Below are 19,871 nucleotides of genomic sequence, written 5' to 3' on the forward strand. Positions count from 1 at the left end.
ACACCCTGCTCTGAGCCAAGCTGATGCCCTCAAGCACTAGAGAGATTATATCATGAGAAGGTGGATGCATATGGCAATTTCTTTTGTATTTTTGTACAGTATCTGTACATTGCAGAGCTTTGCTGTCTCTCTGAGACCCTGACCACAGCCACTTGCACGTTGCCTTGTTGCTGGAAGGAGTCTCCTCTGTTCCCTATTTACTCAATCCAGCCTCCCCCTTTTCTATCAGGATTTGTGGCCACACTCTAACCAGCATCAGGGTAACAATCCTTCTAAACAAAGTCTGACTTTTTTCAGCAGAGCAGTTTCCTGGTCCAGTACCCTGCACAAGTGCTTGTCCCCAGACCACAGGGACTGTAAACTCCCTTTTAAAAGTCTGAGTGCTTCAGAACGAATTCCCCGAATGCCTAAACCCAGTGAAGCCTGAATTCCCATTTACCTTTCCTCTTCAAGTCTTCATCTGGCTCATACGTCTCAATTATCTGCATTGCTCTTTTTGTGTCATAAAAGGGAAATAAAATTTCATTGAGCCGAGGATCTCGTTGATGCTAAGGTTAGAAAACAACGGAATTCAGCAAAACAATATAGTGCATGGCTATCATCCAAGAGCATTTCATTACTGCAGATGAGAAAGAAAGAAGTGGACATTTACAAAAAAAAAAAAAAAAAAAAAAAAAAAAGGCAGCCCTAAAATTTACAGACTATTAAACAGCAACTTCAGCATTAGATAGAAAATGAACTTCATCTTTCGTAAGAAACCTAGGCAGTTTGATCACAAAAATATTTTTTAGAAAGAAAATTCCAATGCAATCATGTAACTGGTCTTACTCTTGCTTATCATGAAAATAATGACTGCACATGGGATCTGTGCAATGAGATGTTGAAAATAAATAGCTAAACGTCCCTTTGTAAATTCTCTCTCTAATCCTTTTATTTTGCAAAGTGACAGACTTGACTGGTAGCACTGTAATCACTTCTGCAAAAATGCAAGTCTTACAAAATATCTACAGCCAAAGCAAAAGAGTAAAATAAAGTTATACTATAAATACAGAATTAGAAATCTGAAATTTAGAAATATGAAAGTACTGGGTGATTATTTGTGAATCATGGAAACATCGTGTTTTTAACTATTAAAAAACCAGCATAGGTTCTTAGAAGAAATATGCACAAGAATTTCACAGCATCATCTCTTCAATTCACAATAATTTACGATATTAGGATTTCACAATATATGTCACGTTTAGGTACAATTTAGCAGTGACTTGTAATAGACTAATAAAATTCAGAATTTTTATGTTTTCACTTTATAGGGTGCTATGTAACTTTGGTTTTTTCTCCATGCTGGATTAGAGCTGCACACTGTGTGCCTGATTCTCCATTAAAACAAAATTAAAACCAGAATTGACGGAATAGTGACATGTAAGCAGATGCAACATGACAAAGAAATAAATACGACTGTGAAAACACTTTTACCCCAGAAGGTGCACAGTTTCCAAGCTTTAGTTTCAGCGGAAATCAGAGATGTAACAGGCCACCCCCGTATTGGCAATCAATAATTTGGAGTGGATGGGATGGTGTTGCCACGGCTCACACAGCACTATCAGCATTTGCTGTAATTCCTTATGTGGAAACTTTTTTGGCCTTTTTTTTCTTTCTTTCTTTCTTGTTTTTTCTTTCATGAGAAAAGTAATATCCAATCCAATCTCTTTTCTTACAACCAATCCATTGGCGCACGTGCTTAATTAACTCCAAGAAATTACAACCAATGCCAATTCAATCATGCAGTTAAGGAGGGATCTTTCAAGTAATGCCACTGGCAGTCTGCAGCATCTAAACACAGCAGGTTTGTTCAGGCCAGATGGGCTCTTGGGATGCCCCAGTAAAACTCAGATGAAACACGACACGAGAGCAGATGGATGCAGGACATGACTTGCTCGGCAGCACACACCAACGACATCACAGCACTGGCATGCAACAGACCCACGGTGACAAAGGACAAGGCTTTACAGCATTAGTGACAATACACCACCTCAAAAAATTGTAAGAAATAGTAGGGAAGGTTCTTCACTCAAGAAAAGGGCTCTTCCCCAACTCGCTTTCTTCTACAGTTAGTAATGAGCAAAGAGAAGAAAATAAATGGGATAACGCAAAAAGTCTCCTCTTCAGAAGAAGGCCCAGAGTTATCAGAAGGAGCTAAGAGCAAAATGTTCTTCCAGCAGCAATGATCATTGCTCACAATCAATTCTCCATTGGAACAAAATGTCCTTATGAATGTATCGTTATGTTCACTTTGTTTAAAAAATAAAGTTGGCAGCGGATAAAGATCTACTTTAAAAAAGTGATAATGTTCACTAGTGTCCCTTGGGGAGACGTTCTGCACCACAGAGCTTGGTGGCACGGGGAACTTGTGACACAAAAGCAGATCAAAATTTAAAGTGTGAAATTTCATCTCAAAAGGTGACATGCCCCAGGACTAATTTTGTACGTGCAACAAAGCTGTGTTTGACCAGACAGGGCACCCTTCCACCAGGCATTCCCAAACATATGAGGGTGAACTGACTAAAAACACGGGGAGAAAGGATGCCCAGAGGGTTCTGCAAAGAGAGAAAGCTCATTCAGCCTCCCCAGGTTACCTCCAGCACCTTGGCGTGGGTACAGACTGAGACACAGCAGCTGAAAGTGCTAAAACCAGTTCTGCCTCCTGGATTTGCCCGGGAGTGGTGAGAAGGCCCTTTTGGGGACATGAACAGCTGGGGGGTGGGAAGGAGGGAGGAAGAGGAAGCAAGTGGAAGAGAGAGAGGGAGGAAGAGCAAGGAATTAGGAATAGAAAAGGATCTCCCCATGCCTCCCTCCCAAAAGAATGGATGAGTCCTGGTCAGACTACTGAAAATTCCATTTTAACTGTTACTTGCCTTGTTATTTTATTGCTGTAAATGAACTGCAGGAGCAAATCTCAATGGTAGTGATTTCAGTTCCTTTGTCCCTTTTCTACTATATTTTTTTTTCCAAAATTTGACTCTAAAAATAGGAGATCTAGACAAAATACTCGGTGCATGACAACAATTAAGTTTTTAAAAACTTCCCAGAAGCTTTAATACTGAAGCACAATTAAATCATCTGTCAGCCAGCAGCATTTAAAAGTCAAACAGAGACAGGAGTTTGGAAAAATTCCAGGAAAGCTGCTCACTCTCCTCTCATACCCAGTAGCATATCCTCATGCTCTCTTAAAAACCCATAACACTTGGAGCTTCTGCAGCATGCCTTGGAGGTTACTTCAAAATAATTTAAGTTAAAGAGTCTCATGAAGAGTTGCTCTGCCAAGTAACTCCCCTCTCCTATGTAATGATAATAACCTTTTTATATTTGCCAGCATTAGACACCACTGCTAATTGCAGTGCTGGCCAGCTGCCAAGGGGATAGAAATGATCCCTTCAGGAGGCTCATTCTGGGTAATTTTCTGCCTTTCAAATTATGGCCGAAACTTTAAACTCTGTTCGGAGACCAAAAGACCTCCAACACAGACCAAAGGCATTGGTTTCAGTCACCAGAATGAATGTCCTACTCTAGAAGAAAAACCAACTCTGATTTTTCCCAGCTCTGGTCGCCAACTAAAGGGGCCAACCACAAGATTTCCAATTGCAAAATGTATTTTGTCAATATGAATGTAGGCAACAAGATGCATTTTCCCCCAATACTACCTGTGAAATAAGGTTTCTACTTCTGTAAAAAGAGCTGCTAAAGCAACATAAAGTTGAGAGCACAACAGCTCAATCTTATTTTTTCAATCAGTTACTGGAGATAGGAGGTTCGTACCAATGCTGGCAGCTTTTCTTCAGAAGTTTAGGCTTCAAGGAACTATACTTTAAACTAAAACAATTAGAGATCAAATTTAAAATAATGATAAAATAGTAATTTACCTGAAAATGAAGAGTGAAACTAAAAAAATCAGAAACTAACATGGTTTAAAGTGGGGATAGGGCTGTGTCCTTCAAGCAGTAAAATGCATCTAGCACTACAGGTGAACTGGGGGCTGAGGTGCTTTAAAGGGATAACTTATAATTTAAATCACAAACACTATCCTTTCCCTCTCCAATGTAGAAGCAGAAATGACAAGCCTGAGCTCTGACCCCAGCCCTGCAAACATTTAGACACTGAATTGTGTAAATAGCTGTGATAAAAGGATGTCTCACAGCAGTAAGATTAAGCCTGTGCTCCAACCTGCCAATAGATATGAACGAAAGACCCAAGTATATAACCCCAATTAAGTAATCAAGCTGTTAATCTCCTCTCTGTCTTTTCTTTTTGGATACCCTTTCTACAAGCAATTCAGGTTTAGTGAAGAGTTAGGCACACGTTCCGTACCGAAAAATAAAATGATCTTCTAAATTTGATATATAGGGAACTTACAGCTTGGATCTTCATATTGAAGTATCCAATAAATAAACATATATATATATAAACGTATATAAAATTAAACTATAACTAGTAAAAAAAATTAAATGGAAAAATTTTTTGGTAATTCACCTAAAAATGTCACATAGTGAGGTTGGCAGCCTCCCGTGTTCGGTATGACAATAATCTACTGGTACAAAACCAAGCGGGATGTGTCTGTTTTCCATGGCTGTGTTCTTGTCAAATCCACACAGTGCACTTCTTGCTGGAATTCCAAATGAGTCAGTTTTCTATAACTTACTGTACTTTAGGAATAGAAAAGAGCCAACCCCACACTGTTTATCGAACTACTTCACACACTCATGATGCTTTTAAGAAATTCTAAATACTTCTGCCAACAATTGTATTCTCGAAACACAGCAATAAAAGTATTTCCTCTTACTCTGCACACGTGATATTTTAAAAATCATATACAAACTCTTAAAATATCCTCTTAGCTCTTAGATTTGTAACAGATTGAAATAATACTGCTGAGGAGAATCAAATTCCTGTTTATAAACGCCTACTTCACTTTTGCTATTATTCTAGAAGGACTAGCAGATATATTTAGCTGGGGCCTACAGGTAAAATAATTGCCTGCAATAAAATACTGGATGTATTTTAGTGGAAACTGCATCGAATGCAGCAGTTTAAAAAGCATAAAACACACAGAACACACACCATAACAACACAGCAGCAAGTAATCAACAGATGCAACTGCAAAGCCAACATGTAGAAAGCACAACACCACACACGGCTGGAGCTGATTTTTGCACCTGGATGTTACCAAAATGGAAAGATCAGCAGATCAGAAGCGTGGCAAATAATGGCATGGTGCATGCAATGGGAAGATTGGAAGAAGCAAGCCACTGCAGACAGACTTGTATGGTAGTTAATGTATGAAAAAGCTTACTTCATTTAGAAAGCTCACTAATTGGTCTACCGTTAAATAATCAGTTTTGTCTCCATTGCTGAAAAGGAATTTATTAGAGAATGTAAGTTTTTATACACGATGCTACAGTAGGTATGATTTACATGTTGACATTGTTGATACTTTTAAATCCGCCTACTATTTTCTATTTGAAAGCAGCTCTATAATCTCAAAATGAACAACCATAGAAAACATACTAACTGTCTATGCTGGGCACAGTATATCTCCCACAACATATCCTCCTATCACTGAACAAACATTACTTCACAAAACAACATGTAAGTCCTCCAGCTGAGAATAAGTTGGGCCAAGAGACTTTTCAAACTTCAAATTTCTTACTTAATTTAATTAGTTTACATACTGTGTTAGTCACCTAAACGAGCAAGTTAAAAATTACAATAGTTAGTAAAGCAAATGCAAAAAAAAAAATTGTTCCAGGTGCTTCCTTTAACTATGTAAAAGTTGCTCTAAAATACAGAGTGAACTTTTACATTAACAGTCTGAGAAGGGAGGAAGGGGAAAAACGTAGACTGGAGCTTGTTCTAAAGTACTGCTGATGCTATTAGGATTCAAGATAAATTTTACAGTGTTCTTTCACTGTTAGTTAGGGACTAAAAATACAACAAAATGTCTTTAAAGCAAGATTATAATAAATTTGAACTTACATCTTCTTAAAGAGGTCCTCTATGTCAGTTCGGGGACATATCTTTTGGGTGAGCTCATAAAATTTCTCGTAAGTAAAAGCTGCAGGCTCAATTTCATCATTCTGCAACAAAATGCAAAGGTATATTTATCCAGACAAGGGAGCTTATGTGCTCTTTTCCCAAGAGAGTATCTTATATCAGAAAAATGCCACTGAGAACTGGTTTAGCTCCTTCTCAAGTACAAATTTACCTGGTTTATTTTGTACTCTCTCAAAGTAATTCTAAATTCATCTTTATCATAGATCTGCTTGATGTGCTTGGATTCCAACCTCACAGTAACAATAATCCTGCATAAACACAGAGCTGGAAAACAATCTATTTTTTTTTTCCTGAAGCTTAAAAAAAACCAAACCCAAACCCAAAAATTTCAAGCCACCACCTCTCTGGGGCTGCTGGCAGGGGCTCCCACTGCAAATGGAACAGAGCTGGAGAGCAGCTCTCCAAAGGAGAGGAGCAAAGAGTAGGAGGAGTCCAAGAAATTCAACAAAAAAAATGTATTACATGCATATTTCGTGGTTATATACTTTGCATAAGTGAACAAAAGGTAGTTTGTGACAGAAAAGAAGGGAAGCCTCCTCTAAGAGGTTTAAGGACCTCTGTGCCATACAGATTTAATTACTTTTTGGCTCTAGTAAACAACCTCCAGTGATTAGTAAGTAACACACAATAAGCACGCTTTTTGTGATGCAAATGACTTAGATTACAGCTAAAAAACATGAATGAGTCATCACTTTATTAGTATACAAAAACCACTAAATACCTTTCCGCTGGGGAGACCTAATTCCTTAAGTGCCTGAAAGATCACTTTTTCTGTTTTACCTGATGCAAAGGTTCTGGTTATGCTAAAACAAAAAACAGTGGAGAAAAAAAAAAAAAACAGAGAAATGTTAGTCACTTTTTAAACAATCAGTTCTCTCTCTTGCTTTTACTGCCAACATTTTCCTCTGGCTTCAATTGATGAACGTAAGCAGCTTCCAAGTAATAGTGCAGTTGAAGAAGCGCTCTAAGCTCTGCAGAGCAGCACTGCTCTGCCTGCAAGCCAGCCATTAGAAAATACATCAAAATAATGAACTGCAAACAGAACAAAAGAGGGTTTTTTCCCCCCAGTACACTGGGATACAGAACCAAAGCTTTTTTTTTTTCTTCTTTTTTTTTTTTTTTTCCTTCTCTTTTAAGCTCTGTGCTGATATAAATGACTGTTTAGAAAGCAGCAGATTCTCCGAGGGAGGAGACTCGTGTCTCTGGTCATTCCTGATTGTGGTGACTTCCCTTCCATTCCAGGCATTAAACTGGAGTGGGCTGTTCCCAAAGGCAGCTTCCTTCCTCTTTCCTTTTCAAGCATCTGGTGCTATCAAGATACTCCCAGCCACACACCAAATCCCATTCCCTCCTCCCTCTGGATGCTCCCTCACCTCACAGCCACTGAGAATATCCTGCCCTAGTCATGCTACACACAAATTCTTTAGATAGGCCCCAGCTGCCACTGCAATATTTCCCCCAAAACTGATGAGCATCCTGCTCCTTCCCAAAGCATGATTTCACCATGCATACGACTGGCAAACTGGTTTCACTTGGAATGAGATAAACCCCACAGAAACGTAGTTATTTGGTATGATTAATGTGAGAGTGGTCTATTTCTGTTTCCATTTGAGAGGAATCTGAGTGATCTCTGGGTGTGGAAAGGGGAATCCAAACCTGACAGGTCTCCTGCCTTCTGTTTAGGGTTTGAGCTAAAATGCTGGGACTCACAAGCCCTTGATCTTGGTGTCTCAGTCTGGAGAGAAAAACTGAAGCCTGTCTCCAAAATATATCTCTAACAAAAGCTGTACATTGGGAAACACTCTATGGCTGCTGATAAGCACGTGTTGCTCTTTATCATCGAGCGAGACAAACGTTTGCTGAGACGTTTAGTTAATCTCATGCATAATAAATAATTTCACATGGCAAGAGACGTGAAACAAATTGTTGCCTCTATTTGTTGCCATAGCAATTCACGATTGTTTTATTCTCCAAAACACTCTAAACTGCCTATGTAAATGTTTTCATACTAATAACATTAAAATCAGGAAGTGAAAATATCTAAATGATAAAAAAATATTTTAACAAAACTTAGCCATGTTTTTCTTCTTACTGGGTCCTTACAAGAGTTAGATTTCTATGTCCCTATTTAGGCATTTAAGTTAGCTGTTTGATTTTCCAAAGCTGATAAGTACCAAGATATTTTCACTAAAATACAGACTGAGTTTAACTTTAGGCACTTGTTTCTTAAAAAAATCCCCAGGCAGCTATTTTTCCTGCTAATTCTAAACCACAGAGTAATGTTAGCTCTACAATTTACAACCTATTTCCAGCCCTGTAAATTTCTGGTTTTTGTAATGAATTGGACTCCAATAATAAATGTCCTGTAAAACATGTAATATTGGTGTAAGTAATTATTCAGATGTGAGCCAAGATTCCATGGCTGCAGGGAACTTACTTTTGATGCCAAATGTATCTTTTTATTTCACAAAAGCTGACAGCAAACATAGCAGTAATTTGTAATGAGAGCAGCAGTGTAGAGAAGATTGCATGAATCAAAAAAGACTGTAAAAATACTGCGTGACACGTTCATTTTGCTAAGGCTATTGCAGATAAAATTGCTTTTCCTTCTATCAGAAGAGACTTCATCCTAGCAGATTTACATTCATCTTGACACCTACAGGTGTTTACTCCTCATGTTCCACCTACAGTGGTTTGGGGCTTATGGTAACATGTCAGTGTACTTCCTCATAAATATTTAAAATACATCCCAACTCTGAGACTAAGGGATATCCATCTACCATGCTTGTTGATGGATTAAATGACTTTGTCACTTCAGACCTTCACCACTTTCCAACCATCACCTCAAAAATCAAGCCAGCACAACCTGTGGAAATCAATCTTTTACCATGGCTCAAATGAAATTATCAGCTTGGCTCGACCTGCCTACCCTGTACAAGGAATCGTCTAACTTTGATTTCCAACCAACACTGAAGTATTGAAACAGACTTCTTCCAGACACTCTGGAATAATCAATACAAAACACACTTAAAATCTCTACTTTCAAACTAGCTTAATTAAACTACTGAAAAACAGATTTAAGCTTCATTTGTTTAGTTTGTCTTTTTTTACTATGTATTTTCATAGTTGGAACCTAAACTTGCTTGAATCCTTTTAAATTAAAGGATTAAATTTATTAAAGGATTTATTATAAAAGGATTTAAATTCTCCCTTCTTAAAAGGAGAAGCATAGACTGAGCAAAGCTAATTTCTAACCAGGCTCTAGATGAGCAGGTGCAAATCACTCACATAGAAAATCTATTTTCTGCCAGCAGAAACTTGAAGAAACCAAGTAGATTTTTGTTTTCTTAACAAACACTGACCTGTTTCATCATCTGTTACAGTAGTGTTAAAATCTTAACATACAAAATATCTTACAAATGTCTTTGCAAGAGCAGTAAATGTAATTCTAGACTCAGACTGCTAAAATTTATTAAAGCCCAAAAGGCAAAAGTGCTACTCTTCTAAAGGTTTTCACACTGCTAACAGCCAGAATTTCTTCTCTCCCAAACACAGTACATCGATAGCAACAGATCTACGCCCCAGAATACATTAAAATCCAAAAGTAGCTTGAGGAAAATCTTTGTGACTTTGCAACTCCCAACTGTACAGCCTAGGAGTCACAGATATTTATGGCATTTACACCCAAAGGCCTGAGGGGTGTCACTTTCTCAGGGCTCATCATTCCCTATGGGGCAATGTGATAGCTGCAAAATTTGTTTCAAACTTGGGAAGAAATGCAAAGACCTCTGATTCTTACAGGTGAGATTTTTTTTTTCCTGTTGGTGTTTTCCTGCGCTTCTGTGTAAAAATGAAATACGGGTGGATCTGGTGGTACACATTCCTACAGCTGAACAGACCTGCTGGGGGTTCTGCTTCTGAGAGAGAAACCTTCCCATCTGTATCCCCAGAGCTACAGCAATTGCTACAGGCAGCAGGAGGAGGAGGAGGAAGCAGGGCTGAATAAATAACAGTGGATTTAAAACTGGTAAAAGGGAAAGGTCAGTTGGAGGGGGAGCACCAGTGGTTTAAACCAGTGACAGAGGTACGGTGGGGGAAGCTTGGGTAGCAAATGTGAAACTTTGGTGGCCCTTGCATAGCAGAGCCATTCAGCTCACAGTGCTTCCTGCCTTGCCATCCTCACACACACATCCCTCTCCTTACGCGTCTCCCTCCTCCTGTCTCCCTTTGATCTCTCCACTTCCCTTCTCTGCACTGAGGGTTCTGAAAGAAAGGGGGAAGCAGTGAAATCCTCCAGGCCAGGCTGACCCCTGGGTGTGTGTGTCCCATTCTATGATCAGCAGCTCCTGCTGGATCAGGCCAATCCCATGGCCTTGTCATCCTACATCAGGGCCCTGATTCTCCCTCTTTTCCAGTGCAGCTCTGCAGAACAGGTTGATTTTTTCTCTCCTCCATTCATATTCCTCTTCTCACTGACACCTCTCCTCATCCTTTAGGTGGGTGACACAGCACTTCCTCTGTGAACCCCAAAAATTTGCCACATTTTACCCCCACCAAGATAGCACATCCCTTGGATTATGCAGATGCAAAGGAGATTCAGCTTCATGGAATAGTAGATCCCTTATGAATTTATAAGCAACCCACTTTTACAATAAATTCAACTGCTAGGGGCTGATTTATGTTAACCTGTAAATAGTGCAAATTCAGATTCAAAGATTTAATACACTGGACCCAGTGAACTGGATTTTTAAGCAATAGACAGTCTGCATACACAAATCAGTATGCTGCAGCACAACAGAGAGAATTTATGCCTCACTAAACGTGATGTAAAATATTTAAAGGCAGAAACAGTTTCAGACAAGCTAGCACACTATAAATTCATACTGTGGAATAGGGTTCTGTGTTCAAACAGAGGCATGAAGCTGTAAAGTCCTGAAAATTGATTTGTCCCTGTGGTTTTGTTCCCTCATCATTACCCTCCAGCTGATGATATTCCTCATGGGACTTCTGCACAGGAGATGCTTCATGGCTGCTGAGTTTGAGAAATAAGCAGGGACTTGGCCATGTGAGAACTGGAAGATTAATACACTGAAGCAGCTTTAACACTGTCAAGGTGTCACCTGAGTCCTGAAGCTAAAGAAACCTGGAAAGCAGCATGGCAGGCCCTTTGTCTTTTTGCAGATTCTATAGATGCAAAATCCTCTTTTCCTCTTTGAAAAAAATAAACGTTGTGTGAGGCTTACCTTACAGAGCCTTCCCTCTTGCTCCCTTCTGCGAGTTTCTCTTTATGAAAAATCAACACGCCTCAAAAATCTGGTTTGCGTGTACTTTATGAGGAGAAAAGCAGCTCAATGTATGAGCAAGAATGAATTTCTAGAGCAGGAGGGGGGAGTATTATTGCCTGGCCAAAGAGGACTGAAAACCAGTAACCTGTAATAGTTAATAGCTGCACAGAAAGAACGATGCTGTTCTGGCTTTGCTGTTCCTGACAACAAGTAACTCAATGATTCATTTACCATGTGGACAAAACCAAATATTATCCTGGGGGTTCCTATAAAAGCAGAAGCATTTTTGGCAGACGCATATACGTCTCTTTTACAAGGAACTACAGTTTAAAAGTACCTTTTTGTCCTTGCCTGCAAGCTTTTATGGTTCTTTCTTTAAAGTATTTTATCAAATTTTACAACTGGAAAACCCATCCCAGGGTTTGAGGAATGTTAGGCTGAGAAATCTGATGCTCGTAACTCTAAGTGACTTTGAAAACTATTAGAACTCATATGTACATTAAAATGGACTGCACAAAAAAAAAAAAAATTACTAGGCTGATAAGATGTCCTGCCTAGCTTACCAAGGAGGGCAGATAAGAATATCTAGTTCTGTATTCTACTCTTATATGTGTATTAATAATAAAATTAATATTAGATTCCACCATTAAGCCACAGCATTTTATGCAAATTATAGAACTAGGAACTGAAAAAACCTAGAGCTCCCCAACTGTGCTTACCTCCGAACTGGAATTTTCCCATTTGTGTTTGTTAGAAAGGCCAGCTTCATCCAACTGAAATTAGGAATGAAATATTTTTAAAATGCTATTTATTACAATTGGGATCTAGATACTTATGTTTAACTTATTGCCATGTCTGTAAATGAGTACAAACATATAATTGTTCTGCAATAAAAACATTTTTCTGTAACCTTTTAGTGCTTGAGGCAGGGCAGTTAACTCTAAAGGCAAAAAGCAGCCTAAAAAAATCAGTACAGCAATTAACACAAGTGTGAAGATGAGAAAGTCTCATGGGGTTTTGCTTGCATATGCATCAAGGAAAAAACAAACCAGCCAATAATTAAAACATACACTACAATAAATCAAATGAACGGTCATAAATTCTCCTGTAATTTCTCCTGGGCAGGTGCCAGATATAGCCTTGAGGCATCTTTGGTCTCAATAAAAGACAAACTCTTAACTCACTTAACACCATTTTCTTTATGACACTGTTTTGTAAATGTCAAACTATGAAAAACAATTTTTTTTTTTCAATTCCAACAAGGAAAATACAAGGAGAGAAAAATAAAGGAGAAAGCGGAGGAAAGAAAGTAACTTACTGTTTCTTGAGACACGTCATTGGACTGACATTGTTGGCTCTAAAGTTATGTATGATGGATCCAAGCCCTTCTACCCATTGCTGAAAAGCACAAAAACACCAAAACACCAAATTAGGAAAACTGAAGAGGGAAAAAGGAGGAAAGTTTGTTTTGGGGGAAGGCTCTTCCTTGAAGCCATGGATAATGTTAACAATCTGTGCTGAAGAAAAAACTACCCGTGTCACAGCCCACATCATGGAAAAGTGCAGCCACATGTCATCCATTTTACCCATTACTATTTCATCCTCCACTAGACAAAGGGGTTGTGCTTTCCATTCCTCCAAATGCTCCAGGCAGTATCAGCAGTGCTAATAAATCAGTTTATTGCCAGCCAGGGCAAGTGATCCACTGACTGATTAATTAAGGCCTCTATTTATATCCTACATGAACATTTGCCTCCTTTTTGGTGGTGAGGGGTAATATCAGCTATTACTGAGCACCATTATCCAGTGTGCGAGGACATATTTCACTGGTCCAGTTTAGAAAAGGAATGAAATAAAATATGAATAAGCTAGAGTAAACCATGGAGGGGCACAACAATCACTCAGTGATGCCAACCTCATCTAACACCCTGTTATATATTCAAGTCCCGCTTGTTTTCATCCTTAAAATGCACAACATTCCAAATAATCACTGGGATGACTTCCAGCCAGCAGCAGCATTACAGCACTTATTTATGTAATTCCTCTTTTAGGGATCTATTTTTCTGCTGTAGCCTGCACCCTGACTTTGCAGAGCTGTAGAGAAGCAGCTTCAGGCTTAGGCCCTGACATGAACACTCATGGATTTCAGCAAGGATCCTGGCAGGAAAAAGCCATGGGAAGAGGGAAAAATGGCAGTGCTACAAGCCAAGTTCGATCTCAATTATGCCATTGTAACACTGGGATTACTCAACTGACAATTTACACTGGTGGAATCGAGATGGGATTTGGTCCACGGCTAAACATTAACCTTTTGAATAAAGGAGCTTTTTGCTTCTGGCCAAATGCTGTGTGTGCAGCTTGAGCTGACTTGGGCAGGATCCAGAATATGACACTTATAAATAGATGCAGATGAGTGTATTTTTCTTTTCATGAATGAGTGCTGTACATCTGCAAGACAGATGAAAAAAAATCATGATTTATATTGGAGGAACACTAACCTCTTTGGGAAATGGCATATTGTAAACTGCAGGCAGCAAATCCCTGGGGGCTAAAACAAGGTCTAAGATGTCAATTCAACAGATAAACAACACACTTAAGGAGACCCCTGTACTCATAAAATATTAAATCTGTTTCGCTTTAGGAAAAGCAGTCACTGATTAAGATATATGTTAATATTTAAGTGTTCTTTTTAAAGTGATCTTTTAAATAAGTACCACATAAAATATGCCTTTAAATACATCTAGTGTGTGTCTGAGAATCATTTGAAAAACAAAACTATCACTTATGAAAAAAAGTAGTATTTGGAGTTTTCTTAGGTGTGCTTTTGGGCTTGATAACAACCCCCCATGCAACAAACTGCCCTCTCATCTCTCTTTTTCCAGCAGCATGAGTAAGATGACTTTGCAGTCATAGGCTGAAGGGACTGCCTAGGAAGATAAAGCAAGCAAGGTTCATGGGGCAAGATAATATTATTTATTAGAACTGATATAACTAGAAGCCACTGACAGATTTAGGAAACACTTATCTTTCCCTACAAATGTTCCCTCACCCCAGATGATAAAGGAATGGTGCTTGTGATAATTCCAAGGTAAATGCCTGAACAAATCTTGCGTAGACTGCAATTTCCTACAACTGTTGAAATTCAACTATTGTCAACTACCTACATTTGGAGTTTGTGGTTTGTTTGGGTTTGGGGTTTTTTTGGTTTGTTTTTGGGTTTGAGGGGGTTTGGCTTGTTAAGTTTGTTTAGCTTTGCTTGTTTTGTTGCTGTTTAAATCAATTAAATGTAACATTCCTGCTGCATTAACACTGTCACAGCTATACAACCATTTGTCCTCTTATGATTTCAATTGGTCCGTACCCCTTCAACACTCCTCAGCCTTCCAACACTGGCCCAACCACTCAGTGGCACGTTCACTGCAAACAAAAAACCCTTGCACAATTAAATTACACCAAATGCATGTTGTGAATAAGCTGCAGGCTTTCTCCCATTTTTTTTTTCTGCCCAAAAACCACCACTGGTGCAGTGCTGACCATATCGACATTTCATTTGGAACCAAACATCTACTGATACATTCTGATTTGAAGGCAATGGATTACGACTACACCAGATACAAAAAGCCTAACATTTAAAAGTAAGACTGGCCCCCACTCAGCATAGGAGTTACTTCTGCTCATCTAGAAGAGCTGCCAAAAAAGAACACTGCTAGAAAAAAACACAAGTGAAGAGAGAAATCAATACACTAAGCACTTCCCAAGTGATTTTTTTGCAGGAGTTGCCTTGATGGTTCCCACTTTAGAGGTCTCCCTAACCTTTTTTCAGTGTTAATGCCCTTCCCTGACAAAGATGTCAAATCAGGAGTTACACTCCCTTGGAGCAAAAGAGCACAAACCTACAGCCAAACACTGATGAGCCACAAAAGCATCACATTTCTGCTGGCAGAAAGCAAAGGAGGGACCCAAGAGTCTCTGTCCAGCTCAGAATCATCTTTACATTGGCGTGATGTGCCCTGGGCAGGATGAGGCACTTCCAAAACCACGTCTGCCCATCTGTGCCACGGCACAGAGCAGCATCTGCCTGCCTCCCTTCAGCCTGAGGCTAGAACGGGTTCTGCAGTGTTTCATCACATGCTGCCCACGGTTATCAGCCGGCCCCACCTCAACTAGCAATACGACAAAAAACCAAATTCAACAACACATTCAACGCAGACAGATTTTTGTCCCTCTGAGCCAGAATAGTCTCCAATTAATACTGTCTTCATACTTGTTTTTAAGATACTGTGATCCAGTGCACAGATACTCACAAAATTCAATATCAAACTGGTAATATATTGCTTTCCTGGCAACAAACCATTCCCAGTTTCAATGTACACTTGTCTGACGACCTTGCAGGAGGGATGAAAGAAGGACTCAGGTTTTTCTCAGCTAGCACACAGACAAATACAGCAGCAGCCTTGCTTGTATTCTATGACAGCACTCCTTATTTTACAGATGAAGTTGAAAGACCTGTAAATCTATGTAAGTAACAGGGATAAAGATCCTCAGTTCTCTTCTTTCATGCTCAGCGTTTTTCAAATCACTACCTGTGCAAAGGAGGAAAACCAAAAACAGGTGGAATTCTGAAATGAGGTACATAGGAAACCCTTTGGTCCTAGAAAAAAATGTTTTTCATAGAAATCAGGGTACATTGGATTCTTACTGATGCTAGTGCTGAAGACTTTCCAATTTTCAAAACATGGTTCAGTGCCTTTAATCTGCCGAGGTGCCTCCTGAATGGCACCCTATATACAAATATTATTGCAGATTCATAGAAAGATCTGGACCCTGATATCTAATCCTTAAAAATCAACAGTCATGAAAAGAAAGAAAACCAAACACCAGTGCACCTTAAGCTCAGACCCCCTTAGGCTGACACAAGAGGCTAAAACCTACACTGCAGGCTGGAACAAGCACTGTGTTGTTTTTCTCTGACAAGATCAAACACTGTCAAACATCTCTAGAAGGAGAAGGAGCATGAAAAAATCAATCAAAGAAGCACTCTCTTAGCTTTTGCTGTGAGACTGAAATGCTTCTGAGGCACTTAGTGACCCTGTGTTAGGATCACCGATGAAACATAGGCAGGGTGCACAAATAACTTTGGCCTTTCAGCTCTATTTTAGCCATCAACCTTTCATTTAGGCAGGGTTAAAAAGGACAAGAATTATGAAAGGTTAAAAATCACCATAGCCTACAGCTCATGAAATTCCAGACAAGGCCATGCATGGCTTATTGACCGATGGGGTCAGCATTACACAGACCTCTTGAGATTCTACCTTCCCTTTCCAGTGCAGTCTCTCCAGAGTTGCACTCCACTTATTCCAGGAAAGCCAGGGAGGCAAGGAGGCATTGCCCTCTGATTTTAGTGTTCAGTGTCTGCGACTGCCAAGGGCTCCATAGCTTGAAGGCTCAGGAAGCCCAGAGAGAATTGTTTCCCACCTCTCCCCAAGACAGACGTGGACTGGCAGGAATGCCTGGCACTTGCCCTCAGCCAGCAGATGTCCCCATTGTCTCAATGTAAACTTCTCAAAACTCCTCTCTGCTCCAAGAAAATCACCCTTCCTCTCACTCCAGGCAGCCACAGCAAGGAGACCTGAGGAGTGACAGTGTCAAACCTCTCCCCTACCCTGACCAACCGCAGCACTGATTTTTGGCAGGATACCGCTGTGAAAATACTGCGAGTATTTTTACAAAGATAAAAGGGATCCTTCTGACTTTCAAATATTCCATCAGGAAAGCTGAGGCTCACGTGCTCCGTACTGGGAGCTGCCCAATGTGTCCAGACTGCTACCACACTTCAACAAAGCTTCCTACCCTGGAGTGGCTTTTCCAGCACTGGAGGTGCCTACTCTGAAAGGAGATGGAAGAATCACTTTGGCTGCTCTTGTATGCAAACTAAGAGAAACACAGTGGAGCTTTCACAGTGAAATCAACCTCCTGGCTATGGAGAACCAGGGCTAAAGTTGTCAATTTAATGATAATTCCACAGTGGAACAGCCAAGAATGTACATGAAGAGGCAGAAAAGCACATGCAAAGCACCAATAGTTAATTGCAGGCTGGGATATGAAGATTGCTCTAGAGAACACGGAATAACATACTAGGTACAGGTAAGCTGTGGTCACATATTTAAGGCAGTCATGATGTTGAAATGTTGATCACATGAGACATGAGCCACATACTTCCACAGTGGGACACAGAGAACAGCAGCAAGGCGTCTAGAGATCTCTTCAAGAGTGTTTTGCAGGTTCCTTGAAAAGTTTTGCTTTGAAGAACCAAAACAAACCAAAGCTTAGGGAAAACAGAACTTTTCTGTAATATATTCGTGGAATATTCCCATGGGAATCTTCGGCTACTTTCTATTTGTCCTCTTAACAATACGATTTGGGCAAATGTTTAATAGCTTGTTTCAGGAGGGAAAAAAAAAAAATCAGGGTAAATCAGGCTGGGCTGGGTGGGCAACTCGGTCTAGTGGAAGGTGTCCCTGCCAATGGCAGGAGAGTTGGAACTGGATGGTCTTTAAGGTCAACCCAAACAATTCTACAATTCTATGAAACAGAATTTTTTTGTAAATCAAGGAGTTTGATTAGTAGAAACACCAACAAAAGTGATCAACCTGAAGTGCTTCGTCTTACCAGAACCAGTTTAACTGGAAAAAAAATTCTCATTCCAAGTGAGAAGTGAAGAAGGAAGTCAAAATTAAATGTTTTCAACTGCAGTTGACTTCCATCCCATCAATATTGTTAGCTGTGTGACAAAGCCTGCATTTACCTTTATGTTGTTTGTCAGTGTGTGAGTAATTGAGCATTCTAGCATGTTCTGTTCATTCTGGTGCCTCACAGGTTAAGCCAAAGTGTGAATCAGTGTCTCAGTAACACACGAGTAGAATACATCTATTTTTGATCAAATCCAACTGAAGGTGGAAAACCAGTGTAGAAGGTTGCTCCACTCTCCTTCCCACCCTGTCTCCCCCATGGCTGTTCCCATCCCGGATGCACAGCCAGAGGAATGCATCAGCACTTCCCAAAGCCAGATTATCCTAAACACTGGTGGGAGCTTTGCCTCTAAACATGATTTTAACGTTAACGGTTTTCCTTGAATTGAATGAGGAATGTTCACTGAACTCCTCTGCCAACAGGGCATGAGGAACAGTACTTTCAAGCAGAAGGGCAAAATCTCTGAGGTGGAGAGATGATCCTTTCCAGGAAAACAGCTGGAGCTGGGAAAGAACAACCACCAGGGCAAATTCACCTCTGCTATGCACTAATATTAAGTAACGTTAAGGAAGCTGACTTAAGTTAATCTTTTGAGCTAAACTCCTTAATGCATTGCCAGAGTGGATGAGCAAAGAAGACAAGAAGTCCGGATTTTGGGTTGCTGAAGTACAACAGCTTTTACTGGACTCATGCCGGTGTTGGCTGGGCAACCCGCATGCCAAGGGCTGAGGCCTCACATCAGCACTAGATAACTTCTGCCCCAAGGAAATTCATCCCCAAATACTCACTGGCCTTTTCAACTGTCCTAGACTGAGAAAAATAGATTATCCAATTACTAGGGCACAGAAAGTCCATCTGGGAAGTAAAAAAGAAAAATACAGGCATATGCTCTCATCTCTAATATATATGTGTGTGTGTGTGTTTTTGTGTGTGTTAATTTTAGCTCAGGATAATTTATATGAACTGATTTAATCAGGATTCCAAACATCAGGTTTCAAATTCCACCTTTTACAGTCACTCTCTACTACCACAGTGGAGCTGCTTTAGGAGTGGACCACGACAGCTGCTTGCAATCAGAGACAGAGTACACCCTATTTTGTGGCTGTTTTAAGAGTGGAAATGAAAACCAATTTCTCAGCTGAAAACACCAATAAAATTTAAGTAGCTAGAATGTAAATACCAGAGTTGGAGCTTGGAGACAAGTGGAGAGATAATAAACACACTCTTGTTGTTGGAGTAGCTGTACTTGGAGCTCAGCAATGCCGTGGCCAGCCCTGCTGAGCACCAGGGGCACCTCCAGGGACTGTCCCACTCTGCCACCCTGTGCCAGGGACCTGGCAGAACCTGCTTCCCAGTGCTACCACCCCTTGCACGGATAGGCTGAAAAAGCCAGGAATTTCCACCAATTTTCTTCCTCACGGTTACTCTGTCCCATTTTAACCCAGCCTTCAGTGAGTAACAACTGCTTCTTTTCCAACTGTAAATCATCACCTACAGAAGCAGAACCTTTTGGGGCAGAAGGGTTCTGAGCTATTGTGCTTGAATCTGCCACTCAAATCCCTCATTTTAAAGCATTCCAATCAGGTACAGACTAATGCTCTGCTCCACAAGGCAACAGGGGGGACAGCAGAAACCACAGGTTTCTGACACCTATTTTACAACCCTCACACGTATCTGGGCAGCTTAAGCTTCAGTCATTGCCCCTTCTCCTCCAAACTCTTGCCTCTGTCA

The 19,871-nt window shown here is 40.1% G+C and overlaps 1 protein-coding gene across 4 annotated transcripts in view; it reads right to left on the reverse strand.

Moving 5' to 3' along the window:
- Nucleotides 1-19,871, reverse strand: part of PLCB4 (phospholipase C beta 4) — a 185,729-nt gene that overhangs the window by 59,323 nt on the left and 106,535 nt on the right. For all 4 annotated transcript variants that reach the window (XM_066177841.1, XM_066177843.1, XM_066177844.1 and 1 more), the window contains 6 exons: nucleotides 12,709-12,788; nucleotides 12,110-12,163; nucleotides 6,827-6,908; nucleotides 6,028-6,128; nucleotides 5,345-5,402; nucleotides 440-548 (listed from right to left, as the gene is read on the reverse strand). In XM_066177841.1, the coding sequence (XP_066033938.1) occupies nucleotides 440-548; nucleotides 5,345-5,402; nucleotides 6,028-6,128; nucleotides 6,827-6,908; nucleotides 12,110-12,163; nucleotides 12,709-12,788 (484 nt within the window). The remainder of the gene's footprint in view (nucleotides 1-439; nucleotides 549-5,344; nucleotides 5,403-6,027; nucleotides 6,129-6,826; nucleotides 6,909-12,109; nucleotides 12,164-12,708; nucleotides 12,789-19,871) is intronic.

Source organism: Chamaea fasciata, unplaced genomic scaffold (genome assembly GCF_029207755.1).
Source record: "Chamaea fasciata isolate MVZ Bird 193981 ecotype frontalis unplaced genomic scaffold, bChaFas1.0.hap1 SCAF_3, whole genome shotgun sequence".
Classification (NCBI taxonomy): Eukaryota; Metazoa; Chordata; class Aves; order Passeriformes; family Sylviidae; genus Chamaea; species Chamaea fasciata.